Genomic DNA, 14,126 nt, shown 5'->3' with positions numbered 1-14,126 from the left:
AGCACTGTCTTATTCTGCAGACAAGAACACTGATAGCTGGAGAAGTAGACTCCTTTGTTGCCACACAGATAGTAAATTACGTGGCCGGTCTTGAATACAGGTCCATCGGTCTTAACAGTTGGGTTTCTCTCTAGGACACAATTTTGTATAAGTCTAATAAAAAATTAAGAAAACAGTAATGTTTTGCTTTTTGTTTTTAAATTTTATCTGAATTTTTTTCTCATTCTCTTTTAGATAATGAATATTTCTTTGTTGACCCTGATTTAAAATTAACCAAAGTGGCCCCGGAGGGATGGAAAGAAGAACCAAAGAAGAAAAGCAAAGCCGCGGTTCCCTTTACTATGTTTTTCCGGATTAAATTTTTTATGGATGATGTTAGTCTAATACAGTGAGTGCACAGAGTTTTTATTTTACATTCTGGGTGCTGCTGTTATTATTACTGTTTGATTCAAATGGACTTGGAACTTAATCCTCTTGGAAACTAAACATGCACGCCCATAATGAAAATCACCCCAGCTTCACCATAAAAAGCCTAGGTGGTCTGTATGTGTGTGTATGTGTTTATTGTTTCAGACATACCCTGACCTGTCACCAGTATTATCTTCAGTTGCGGAAAGATCTCCTAGAGGAGAGGATGCACTGTGACGATGAGACTTCCGTATTGCTTGCTTCCTTAGCTCTCCAGGCAGAGTATGGAGATTACCAACCAGAGGTAAGATTCATTTTTTTCTTTCCAGGCCCATATTTGTATTGATGTCCTAACCCGTGGTATAGTGGGCACGAAGCCTAGTTGAAGTGTTAGGTCTGGAGCTTTTTGAGGCTGGTTTGGTGCTTTGAAATGACCGATTTCTCCTTGTACATTGTTCTCATAGACCCATACAGCAGGACTTGATGTTGCTTCTATTTAAAATTATCCCATTTTGGAGTCTACATATGCCCAGCACCTACCCATCTTTTTTGCAAGTACTAGTAAAGCAGCGGTTCTCAACCTGTGGGTCGCGACCCCTTTGGAGGCAGAATGACTCTTTCACAGGTATCACCTAAGACCATCAGAAAACACATTTCTGATGGTTTTAGGAACCGAGACACAGCTCCTCTATCCTGTCTCGAGGCAGGGCTGCCCACATGCAGATACATCCACGTACGCATACCCAGCATGAAGACTGTTTCCCAATGCTGCACCATGCTTCAGGACAAAATTTCATTTATTTATAATTAGAAATAAATATTTCACAATATATAATTACATATTTTTTGTGGTTAATCACTATGCCTTAAGTATGTTCAATTTGTAACAATGAAAATACATCCTGCATATCAGATATTTACATTATAATTCATAACAATAGCAAAATTACAGTTATGAAGTTGCAACAAAAATAATTTATGGTTGGGGGTCACCACAACATGAGGAACTGTATGAGGGTTGCGGCATTAGGAAAGTTAAGAACTACTGTACTAAAGACTAAACACAGAGATGGATGACCAACCAAATGTGGATGAAAGGGATTTTCTCCCTTCCACACTTACCTGTGCTTTGGTAGACCAAGAGCCAGTAAAGCTCACTATTTGGAGAATATATGTGCAAGGCTCAATGTTTATGAAAACAAAGCGCTTTTAAAAAGATAGAAAACAAGGACAAGTGACCACAGCACTTGTGAGCAGCTTCATGACATTGGTCCTGACTCTAGTGAAGTGAGGACTGAGTGATTAAAACGATTAAATGCTCCGTTACTCCCCAAAAGGAGAATTGCATGCACTAGGACGAACTTCAGAAGAAAGGCCGGCCAGTCTACTTCCAAAAGAACACAGGAGCCCTGGTAATGTAGCAAGTTGCATGTTGGGCTGCTAACCACAAGGTCAGCAGTTTGAAACCACCAGCTGCTTCCTGGGGAAAAGATGAGGCTGTCTACTCCTGAGAAGAGTTAGTGTCAGATATTCACAGTTCTACCCTGTTCTATAGAGGTCACCATGAGTCACAATTGGCTCGATGGCAATGCGTTTGACATTTGGAAAAGACTACAGCCACTGAAAACCCCGTGGAGTACCATTCGACTTGAAAACGATCCTGCGGTGCTTACCTTGAAATAGATCACCAACATGATTTGGTGTTTCTTTTGTTTTACTTGGAGCTTGCAATGGAATGAGGTCCTTGAATGTCAGGCTCTCCACAAGCTTGCTATTCAATTTGGTCATTGGACTGTAATGAATAAAATAGAAACTAGCATTTCATCTAAAAACTCACTCCTCGGGGAGAGGAGGAAGAAGTTGAAATATCTCTTGGCCGAGATAAGAAAAGGAGGAGCAGGGTTCAACCCTATATTAAGCAAATAGGCTTACTTATGGAAACGCTCATTTTCTGTTCTAGGTTTATGGCGTGTCCTACTTTAGACTGGAGCACTATTTGCCTGCCAGAGTAATGGAGAAACTTGAGCTTTCCCACATTAAACAAGAGTTGCCCAAATTGCATGGTACCTATGTGGGAGCTTCGGAAAAAGAGACGGAGTTAGAATTTTTAAAGGTAAGCATGCAAGAGCACAAATGGTAGACCTTGGACTTTTTTCTATTCTTCAAAGTAGTAAAGAAGTGTTAGAGATATAGACATCTAAAAGATGCATATAGTTCACACTATGCATCATTTCATCTCACTTGTTGACTAAAGCCCTTTATCATCATGCACCACCTAACATTTGTGGCCCTCAACACTTGCAAAGCCTATTATATTAAAAACTCGGTACATACAGTGGTTCATAGTAACAAACAGGCACTACTTTGTAACACATCAAAACATTGTTATTATTATTGTAATATGTGAAAGATGTTCTGTATCTGAAGGGTTCCTTTAATTTTTTTCTAGAAAGATAGGCATTTGATTGATATTAAGTATGAACTGTACCTGTTTCTATTTACCTACAAAATCAACTTAAAGACAGATTTAGGAATGAAACTTGTTAATAATCCAGAGGCTATCTTTATACAATACAGGGTTCGTGCAACATCCAACTCACATGACATCCAATTTCACAGAATGTTATGTGAATAATTAATCTGTGTATGACTGTATTTTAATTGCCATTTTGTAAACAAGAGAACTGAAGCTCACAGAGGAAATATAACTTTCCTAAGTCATGTGGCTGAGATGTTTGAGAGTGGTGAGAGAAAGCTGTGATGAACCCTACCTACGTTTGCTTTCGTGGTATCTCCATCCTTTTGAAATGAGACCACATTCTAAAAGTTAAAACAATTCAATTTGGTAACGCTTAGATCTGACGGGCAAGTCCATACTGGTTACAGAATTGTTTGATTTTTTTTTCTTAAAAACTACTACCCCAGATTTACTTCTTGACATTTTATAATTTTAGCTCTTATGCAAGAGAACTTAAATTGCATATTGAAGAATGGAATTAAAGATCAAGAAATTTTTCCATCAACTTTTGTATTTCATTGTTGGGTCTGTGATCATGAAATCGATTCAATTTTTTGGCAAATGGATATTCAATTCTATCTGATCACTTGTTGAAGGCTATCATTTCTACATTAAGTGACCTGGGTAGATCTTCAATATCTTCATGTCCTTTTGTGCCAGTGTTTGACTCTCTGCTATGATATTGCTCCAACAGGTCTGCCAAAGACTGACAGAATATGGGGTTCATTTTCACCGGGTGCACCCAGAGAAAAAATCGCAAACAGGAATATTGCTTGGAGTCTGTTCTAAAGGTGTCCTCGTGTTTGAGGTTCACAATGGAATTCGCACTTTAGTCCTTCGCTTTCCTTGGAGGGAAACCAAGAAGATTTCTTTTTCTGTATGTCTGTTTAATCTTCCATTCGTATTTTATTTTGAAGCAAACATTGCCAGTTCTCAATGTAACAGATTGAATTTTCTGACATAAAATGTAGACCTTACCAGTCAGTAGGGCTACTATATCCTAATACTATGTAATAATTCTTTGTTAATTATAGAAATATTACTGAGGTTTTGTTTGTAGTTTTCTCAGTATGTAAATTTAGAAAAAGTGCTCTACATTCCTAGCTGGTTATATGCTCAATTAACTTCAATTAAATTGCAACCAGTTGGACTTAGCTGTTAAGTCAAAAGTATTTCATGGTAGTAGCTTCTCATATGGAGGAGCCCTCCTGCTGTACGTTAGGAAGATAAGCATCATAATCCCTAGCAGCCATGCCTTGCTCACCAGGCCAGTCCTCTCAGCAGTGCTGATTGAATTTCCATGACCCAGTGATTTAATGCATTTCATGAACGAGTTCCAGGACGTTCATAGGTTTCTGGTTTCAGTGTATATTCTCTCTGGAGGTAAAAGTAGAAAACTGAATAGTTTACAATCATGGTTATATAAACTCATGAACTATAATATTTTGATTTTGAACATAATTGCGATATCTAAACACAATTGGGATATCTAAACATTGAAAGGGCACCCTGGTGGGATAGTGGGTTACACACTGGGCTGTTTACCTACCAGCTGCTTTCCACGAGAAAAATGAGGCAATCGACTCCTGTGTAGATCTGTAGTCTTGGAACCCTGCGGGCCCAGTCTACTCTGTCCTGTAGGGTCTCTATGAGTCTATGAATTGACTCGATGGTGGTGTTTTAGAGAAACACGAAAACACCATTGACCTGCCCCAAAGAGGATCAACACAATATTCAAGTGCTTTTGCTTTTTTCCCCCCTAATGAATGTCAGATTTTCTTGCTTAAGGGAGTAGAACAAGTACTTCTTGATATTTCTTTTTTAAACAGTCATGTAAACTCGAAAGACCAATAATGTTAATTAAAAAAAACCTCATTTCCCTTGCTGGTGGCTGGAAAACAGTCTCATTTGGGCTACCATTTCTAAATCTGACAAATAATATTGACTTATATGTAGCATAGGATTATATTTTTATATTAGATGTGTATCAAGGATTACCCATGCCTAGTGATGTAAAATATAAAGAATGTCTTTACCTATTTATTACAGTTCACAGAATTTAGTTATGTAAATGTCTGATGAGAAACTTTCCAATGATTAATACCCATGGTTAATATTATAGAAAAAGAAAATCACATTGCAAAATACATCAGATGGAATAAAACACTCCTTCCAGACAGACAACAGTAAGGTATGCCAGTACCTGCTGCAACTCTGCTCCTCCCAGCATAAATTCCAGCTGCAGATGAGAGCAAGACAGAGCAGCCAAGATGCCCAAGACATTGGTAAGGAAATGCAGATGCCTTTAGGAAGCATGCATGACTTTTCCCCGTAAATTTTGAACGGACTGTCCTATTAGGTTGGGCAGTTATAAGGCACACAGGCATTAAAGGGTTCTGTCCACTTTATCAAGGTGACCCCAGTGAAGCCGAGATTTCAACTTTATATTCAGTTTGAAAACCACACCCAGAATATCGATGTCAAAGAGTACCTGTGGGAAATTCCATTTTGTGCTTAGCAGTAGTCTAGCCAAAAGGAATGCTATACAGATATAAGCCATGCTCTCCATCTTCAGTGCACTTGCACCTGCTTAAGGAAGGCAATGCCAACTTAAATGAAACTAATAAAAGGTAGTAGTGTAAGATTTTAATAATAGAAGATCATATCAGGTAGACTCTGAGTACTCTGTATTACAAGACGAGATAGATGAATGGCTGGAATGGTTGAGAAGTGGCATTTGAATTGGAATCTGAAGAACAAAGATAATTTCTTTAGGTTGAAAATGAATGGGCTGACTTTCCAGAGGAGTGAAAAAACATGGGGAACAAGACAGGGGTTGAGGTGGAGATACATACCGTAACAGTGTAGTGGATGATAGATTTGCCCCTTGTTAGTTTTATTTGGGTTCATCCATACTCTACGATTGAGATAATTAACCACAGTACCCAACATTAATGGCTGCGGTAGTGGTTTCAGTGTCTTCTCAGAAGACATCATCAGATGACACTAAACAATTTGGGGATGGGAGGGAACTCAGAACAGAAATATTTAAAGCTTACTCTGCATGACCCAGAGGTAAATTAAAGACATGCAAAATTCAGTTCTGTACAGTAACGTTTTAGAGCAGGGGTCCTCAAACTTTTTAAACGGGTCAGTTCACTGTCCCTCAGACCCGTTGGAGGGCCGGACTGTAGTTTAAAAAAAAACTATGAGCAAATTCCTATGCACACTGCACATATCTTATTTTGAAGTGAAAAACAAATGGGGCAAAAACACCTGGGGGGCCAGGTAAATGTCCTCAGCGGGCAATAGTTTGAGGATGCCTGTTTTAGAGAACTGAGTGAAACATTCCTAAGAGTTTGATTTTTAAAATAACAATTAGAATTAGTGGACTAGCTCTAATTACTTTGTGCAACACAACCGTAGTGAATTCCTGTCTCACAGCCTGAAATCTTACTGAAGATATGTTCCCACTAGGCTCAGAATGGGTGTGATGGTCAGAGAATCAGTAGATGTTTCTTAACCTTTGCAGAATCTGTATGAAGGTGTGAGGGTGGGGCTATATGCTTTCAAAAAGGAAGATATTAGGAACCCGCCTTAAACTTGGTGAAACAATCTTTGGGATGTGTGTCCCTGGAATCGGCATTTTAACAGGCTTTCCTTCTTAAGTAGGGATTTTTATGCCTTGCTAAAATATAACCATTGCTCTGATTGCCATATTTTTTTTCTTTCCCTGCTTTGTGCTGCTAAAAATGCATGTGTGCTATTCTTATTTTCAAAGTTTAGTGAAATGTCATACTTGTTAGAGCTAACAGCTTTCCTACCAAGATTAAAATCCTGTTTAATACACACCAAAATTACACAATGGAAGATTACATCATTACAGATGTGGTAGAGTAAAAACAGTGAGAATGCAAAAGTATGAAGTCCCCCTTTCCATCTTCACATTTGTTAAACCCAAGTATACTATAATGTGTAATAGTTAAAGAGCATAAGCTTTAGAACCAGATCACCAGGAGTTAAAACCTGGCGCTATTACCTACACACATTGAAACTTTCGGCAAGTTACTTAAACTCTCTGGCTTGGTTTTCCCCTCTGTAAAAATGATCATCACAATTGTTACGCCCACATTGTAATGTTGTTAAAAGGAGTGAATTCATACATGTAAAGCCCTTAGAAAAACTGCCTGGCACAGTAAGTTTTCAGTAAATAGTCATCATTATTACCATTACCATCATCACCAATGTCATTGCTACTTCTATTACCACCACCGCGCCTACTGAGTGACCTTGAGGAAGTAACTGACTATATTTGGAGTTTCCATCTCTTTATCTATGAAACGGGATACTCTACTTTCACAAGTTTGTCTCTAGGATCCCAACAGCTAGATATCCTTGAATTCATAAGTGAAGGCATCTTAAATTTTTTAGCAAAATATTACTTACATCCTTCACAGATTTCTTAAAACCTTTAAGGGAATTATTTTCTGCTTAGAATCAGATTAGATGTAAATGCTTGCCTTTTTTAGCTAGGTACTAAATACCAAGCTATTTCTTATCAAAATGGTTTAGACTCATGGTGAAGCTATGTGTTAGACAGCAGAACTGTATTCCACTGGGCAATTCTCATGGTTGTAATCTTTCAGAAGCAGATTTCCAGCCCTTTTCTACAAGAACCCTCCAAGGGGTGGGTTTGAACTGCCCACCTTTTGGCTAATAGTAGAATACTTCACAACTATTTGAGCCACCAAGGGACTTCAACTATACACTAGTTGTCTTCTGTAGCAGGTCAACGGGTAGTATAGTTGGGCAGTATTCCACTATAGCCTATACAAATGAAAATAACCGATGTCTCCTGTAGAAGATCAATGGGATGGAAAATGTCTACAACTACTTTAGACTTACAGACTATTGGCTACTCGGTGAATTCAGTGGCCATTAAGTCCAAACTTTTCCTGGTAAGGAACTAGGATCCAAGAAGATAAAATAAGAGGTTTTTTCCGGAGCCTCATAGCTATTTGAAGAGAAGAAACAGATAGGGTAGTATAGATAGCCAGCTTGGTGTGGAACTAGCAATAGCAAGCCTTTGGCTTGAAATTTGGAGCATTGACTTTAGAACATAAGCAGATTCTGATGTCCTTTCTCATACTGACAGCCCATGTTGGAGTCGGTTCCAGATGAAAGGCAATAAATGGGGTAGACCAGATAAGTGGGCAGTTCATGAGCCCATCAGGTGGATATGCAGTATGTTAAGCCCTACTCAAGAACAGGCTATTCCTGGATGTGAATAGCATAATCCCTGGTATGTTCACAAAACAGAGGTGGCCTAAATTAAACTGCCTGTCACTTTTCTACTTAAAATGTGTTCTGCATTTTCCATAAGGGTGAAGAAGTCTTTTGGATATAAAGGAATTTTCCTAGTAGTGATTTAATCTCTGTGAGACCCAAGACTCGATTTTGTTTCTTAGATTAAAGGCTACTCCCCAAATGAAGGAAAATAGAAATCTTGCCATCTGCTCTAATAAAAACTCCATCTTTTAAGTTAAATTTGATCTTGGGAATTTTAAAGCCAGGCGGACTCACCTGCTGACTCTATGCTTTAACTTGGTGTGCTTCACAGAACGGATATTGATGGTTTGTTTCCCTAGTGACTAGGAGACATGATTATTAATTGGAATTTCTGGTGTGTGAACATTAACAATTTTCAATGTCTTCCTACTTGCTTATGCCCGAGATGAATTATACCCAGACACATACCCTTCCTGCTTGCTTATGCCTGTGAAGAAATACCAGTTAGTACTACTCCTATGAATTAGACCAGGGGGTCAGACTCACTGAAAACACGGGCCGTTTGGGGCAACAGGCAAGATTCACACAGGCCATAGCACATTTACAAATTTTGCTAAATTTATATTTTGAAGGGACGATTCAGAAATGTGGATAGGATAATTAAAACACTATAAAATTGGTTTTGTATAAACATTTATTATAGTTAATGTATTTAACTAAAATTATTATTTTTTACCCAAAACTTGCCAGTGCTTTCCTCTTACTAATTTTCGTCTACCTCTTATGTTGTGACCAGAAAATATAACAAAGTAATAATTATAAAACATAAAATGTTGGACAGCTGACAGACATGATACACAATTGTAATGGCTTCCCTCTAAAAATGTTAACTAGCGCTGCCACTGGGTATGATTCATAGCACAACCAGGTGCTCTTTTTAACCTTTTCACTATTGAGATCTGTTCAAATGATGTGACACTGAGAGTGGCAGACATATTGCTTACAAACATCGCCGGAACTGAGTCAGCACATTTAGATAGGTCCACAGGCCCCCAGGAAAGGGACTGGGGCACGTGTATACTCATCTTCAGTAGTTAAAGGTTAACGAGGGAATTGTGTGTATGGTATTGCCTCCATCTCCCCTACGCACTATTTTTTTCATAACAATTTTTTTCATTTTATTTCAGAGCATCACGGGCCACAAAATATTACCTCGGGTTGCATGCAGCCCGCAGTCTTGATACCCCTGAATTAGACGATAGTTGAAACAGAATCTAACATTCTAAGTCAGTGATCATTTAACATCATCTTTTCAAAAGGAAGTGTGTCCAGATATTTTACATAGTGGCCAAGCTGTATTCCATGTAGAACATGCTATTTTTAGGGGACCAAAGAGGGTACATTGGAATGTGGATTGCTAATGCCAGAACAACTAAATATTCTAAAACATTGGTTCTAGTCCTTTATTTACATGAAAGAATTGTGGTGTTCTAAAATTCTCTGATGTAGTGGTCCCCGAGGCTACTGCATCTCAGTGAAACCATGGTGAAGGTGGGATTGGCACAGTAGTTTCAAATAACTAAAGAAATCACTTGCTTAAGCTTTTACTTATTTTTATTATCTGCAGCAGCTTTATTGCAATATAATCATGCACTGTATTATTTACCCATTTAAAGTGTATAAAAATGCTTTTTAGTATATTCAATGCATCCATCACCACCTTATATCTGAAACTGTCCATAATATGATAATCAAAACGTTTTCTCTGGTCAAAACTCTCCTCTGAACACGTCTTTTTTTGGCATGCCCTCACCATAATTGGCCCGCTCAGGTTTCTTCTCTGCCTCTCCCCATCCTTGCTCTGCTAACATTGTAGAGTAGAGACTGGAGTAGGGTTGAAAATTGCTCTGCCAAACGCCTTTCTCAATTCTAACTGAGACCCATTGTTGGGAACGTAGGGTTAATAAGCCTGAACCTCCAACCACTATTACATCCAAGAGACTCGTTAAAAGAAGTAGGAAAGCAGGCATTGCCCCTGAGAAAATGACAAGGATGGTGAGATGGTATGAGCCCCTCGATCTTCAAACCGCCTTTGTAAAATCTTTGATTGCCACACATTGGAAGCTACCTACTTGGACTGACAATGAGAGTGATTGAAAAACTGCATGCTGTATTAACTTTAGTAAAATAACTCTTCTTATAAAGGTACTGCAGTGTTTCCTTCGTGTAAAGCAATCCTATTTCCTTGTAGAGAGAGCTTCGTTTAGGAGCCTGAATCTCCAAGCAGAGTCCGTTAGAGGATTTAACATGGGACGAGCAATCAGCACTGGCAGTCTGGCCAGCAGCACACTGAACAAACTGGCCGTTCGACCTCTGTCAGCTCAAGCTGAGATTCTGAAGAGGCTGTCCTGCTCAGAGCTGTCGCTTTACCAGCCATCCCAAAACCATTCCAAAGAGAAGAGTGGCAGAGCTTCCTGGGAGGAAAAGCCTAGAGGGATGAGTAAATCATACCACGATCTCAGTCAGGCCTCTCTCTGTCCTCATCGGAAAAATGCCATGGTCACTGTGGAATCCCCAACACACACCATTGAGGAGCTGGTGGGAAAGCCCTTTCACCAGATGGCGAGATCTGACACAGATTCTGTGACAGGATTCACAAAGCTTAATAAGTAAGAACATTATTAAATAATCCAAACTACATATCTTTGTAAATTCTACATTTCATACATCTGTTGTTGTTTTGACATTTTATTATTTTCACCATATATATATATATATGTATATATATATTTTTTTTTTTTAACATTGACACTTCCCCCTCCTACCTTCCTTTTTCCTCTGTAGTTCAAAGTCTTTGGCAAGTTTAAATAGAAGCCCCGAAAGGAGGAAACAGGAATCAGAGTCATCCATTGAAGACACTGGTCAAGTATATGGCATAGGTCAGCATAAACAAGCTTACCTTCTTTCTCCCATACCTTGTGTGCTTACACAGAAAAGTAGATGAGACCATGTTAATTACTAAATTACCTAAAAATAACTTAAAAGGAGGTTCCTGATAACTAGAATAATAGTGTAGGAGAATAAACTTTTTGAAAAATATGCTCACCTGTAATGGGATCTCAAAGATTCAGAGCCATTTTTACTAGGAATGCCTTGGTCTACCTGGGAATCCATCACATATCAGACGTAGAAGAGACAAAGCATATTAGTGCTTCAAAACAAAGAAAAATCAGCATAAGATTCACCCATAAACGGAATTTACTTTCTGCTTTTGATTTTTCATTAAGTTTAATTGAGCATGACCTTGTAAAACCCATCTGTTTGATCATTTCATTGTTGTCAAAGACAATAGATTTGTATTTAAACTTACTCTGCGAAACAGAGTTACTGCATTTAACTTGGACTTTAAAAAATAGTTTCTATGCTCATTCTGGAAAGTATTCTTTTTCTTAGCGTAAATAAAAGGAATGTTATTGCTGCCTTAATGTTGTACACATTCGTATTGATTTATCAGAAGAAATGAATTATCTAGTGTCTGACCATTTTGTAAAATGTCTAATAATGTAATTTATGTCACAGGAATGACTATGCATAGTTCTGGAAATCCTTCATCCCAAGTACCCTTTAAAGAAAATGGTAGGTTTACAAAAATGTTTTCCCCTCATTTCCATCATATATTTTCTCTTTTCTTAGATTTTGAGAGATAGTCTTAGACCTAATGTTGAAGGCTTCGCCTCTAAGCTAAGACGTTGGGGGCTTTGGTGGAGAGTTGTGTTTCTCAGCAGCGGGGGATGAGGAGGTGTCACTTTTCATTTAGGCACTCTGATGAGTTAGAGAAATGTCGGGTCAGTGACGCAGACTTAATTGGAAAGCTAACAGGGGAGTTCAAGTGAGAGATACTTTTGATCAAATAGGGTTTTAAGTGGAGAGTGTATTTTTAAGTGATGCTTGAGCTGACCCGTGAAATAGAAGGAAGATTTAGTCAAGTCTAATGGGGGCGTGGAGCGGGTGAACAGTACCAGTCAAAGGCACAGCGTAATCAGAGGCACAAGGACAGATAACAGATTCAAGGAGCTGTAAGAGTCTTAATCTGGGGGCATTTCAGGAAAGGAAAGGATAAAGAGCTAAATCGAGAACCGATTAGTGAAGAACTCTTGAGTCGTATTCTAAGCATTATAGGAAGAATTTAAAGAATAATTGTACAAAGAAGTTGAGAAATTTTCAGTGCATTGAAAGCCAGTGGACTCAAATGTACCAGTAATTTATGTTACAAAATACTTCAAGTACATTATTTTGTTTGATCTTTCAAATTACATTCGGAGGTAGACAAGAATGCTTCTGTGCTATGTATATACTTCTTCTGCATGCACTTCAGAAAACATTTACCTCTAGATTCTTAAAATGGAAAAGAACCAGAGGAGTTATAAAAAATAAGCATGTATGCTAATCAGAATGACCAATATAGTTGAAATCAGTGAAGCTTTAAAGTTTAGTTCTGCTTTTTCTGTAGGTCGAAGCAAAATGGAAGGCCTGAGAGTAGGTTGCACTACCTGAAACTCCCGTTTGTGTAGCTCAGGAACTGTCCAGTACTGCAGGGTGGTTTTGTATATATCCTCATTCTCAAGCAGAAATACACAGACTGCGTCTTCAGGAAAGGAAGATTTCTCTTGGCAGTAGCCTTGTTTCTGAAAGAAAACAATACTAGTGTTTTCTTAAAACATACAGCAAATGAAGGAGTGATTCTCATTTCTTTTTTTTAATGTGTCTATTTTTCAGTTTATTAATTCTCTCTCACCCCACCCCCAAGTGGGGCCATAGCTCATTACAGAAAAAGTCTGATGACCATACTTATGTGAACTGAATTTAGACTACTTGCATACCTAGAATAGCCTACTTATAAATATATCCCTAATGGTACTAATGATTGGCTTATATTCATTGAATCCTTAGTAAATGCAAAGCACTATTCTAAGCGTGTTACATTTATTTCACATGGAATCCCTACAAGAGCTATATGAAGTATGTGCTGTGGTTATTTCCTCTTTACAGAGGAATCAAAGCTTAGTTTGAGTTATGAAGGAGGTCAGAGATGTGACAGGCAGGAGCTGTGATGGGCAGGCATGCACTGGGTCCAGATCTCACACTCTTCACTCTTTAGACTGCCTCCGGAAGCATGCTCCCAATATCAAAAGCCCTGGACGCCGAGCCCATTCTAACTCATAGCAACTTTGTAAGAAGAATTAAACTGCCCCACAGGGCTTTCAAGGCTGTGAGTCTTCTTGGGGTTTACGCAGAAGGAACACCCCATCTTTCTTCCGCAGAATGGATGGTGTGTCTGCATGGCCAGCCTCTGGTCAGCGACCATGAGGGGAACCTCCCAAGGGTGGTAATACCTGATTATGTCCTCCAGCTAAACCTTTGAAAGAAGCTGGGTAATGATCTTTTCAAGGATGAGAACCTGAGATATGTTTTCATCTAAGTTCTGATAGGAAAAAATTATGAATTTAAATCAGATATCAATTGAGTATATGCTGGGGTACTGTTTCAGTTAAAACCACTAAAGCCATATTTCCCCTCTTGCCCCCTGCAGAGAAAAGGCCAATCTACTTTGGTCGTTGTTGTTGTTATTTATGTATTTATATGTTGCTGAATAACTGCAACTATAGGATTTTGAGGTAGAATGGCAAAAATGCCTTTTATCAGTTTAGTAAAAAAAAAAATAGAAAATACTCTTTTTTTATCATTTTATTGGGGGCTCTTGCAACTCATATCACATCACAATCAATACATCCATCCATTGTGTCAAGTACATTTGTACATTTGTTGCCATCAGCATTCTCAAAATATTTTCTTTCTACTTGAGCCCTTGGTATCAGCTCCTCATTGTTCCCCTCCCTTCTTCACCCTCCCT

At 38.5% G+C, this 14,126-nt stretch overlaps 1 protein-coding gene across 1 annotated transcript in view; it reads left to right on the top strand.

Annotated features, from left to right (window-relative positions):
- PTPN13 (protein tyrosine phosphatase non-receptor type 13) overlaps window positions 1-14,126 on the top strand; it is a 244,535-nt gene that overhangs the window by 160,543 nt on the left and 69,866 nt on the right. The window contains exons 12-19 of the mRNA XM_045284339.1: window positions 235-388; window positions 574-712; window positions 2,369-2,521; window positions 3,621-3,803; window positions 5,049-5,211; window positions 10,467-10,884; window positions 11,060-11,154; window positions 11,795-11,851. Of these exons, the coding sequence (XP_045140274.1) occupies window positions 235-388; window positions 574-712; window positions 2,369-2,521; window positions 3,621-3,803; window positions 5,049-5,211; window positions 10,467-10,884; window positions 11,060-11,154; window positions 11,795-11,851 (1,362 nt within the window). The remainder of the gene's footprint in view (window positions 1-234; window positions 389-573; window positions 713-2,368; window positions 2,522-3,620; window positions 3,804-5,048; window positions 5,212-10,466; window positions 10,885-11,059; window positions 11,155-11,794; window positions 11,852-14,126) is intronic.

Source organism: Echinops telfairi, unplaced genomic scaffold (genome assembly GCF_000313985.2).
Source record: "Echinops telfairi isolate 266 unplaced genomic scaffold, ASM31398v2 ScPeMD7_7468;HRSCAF=8506_0, whole genome shotgun sequence".
Classification (NCBI taxonomy): Eukaryota; Metazoa; Chordata; class Mammalia; order Afrosoricida; family Tenrecidae; genus Echinops; species Echinops telfairi.
This window is presented reverse-complemented; position numbering and strand designations above follow the sequence as displayed.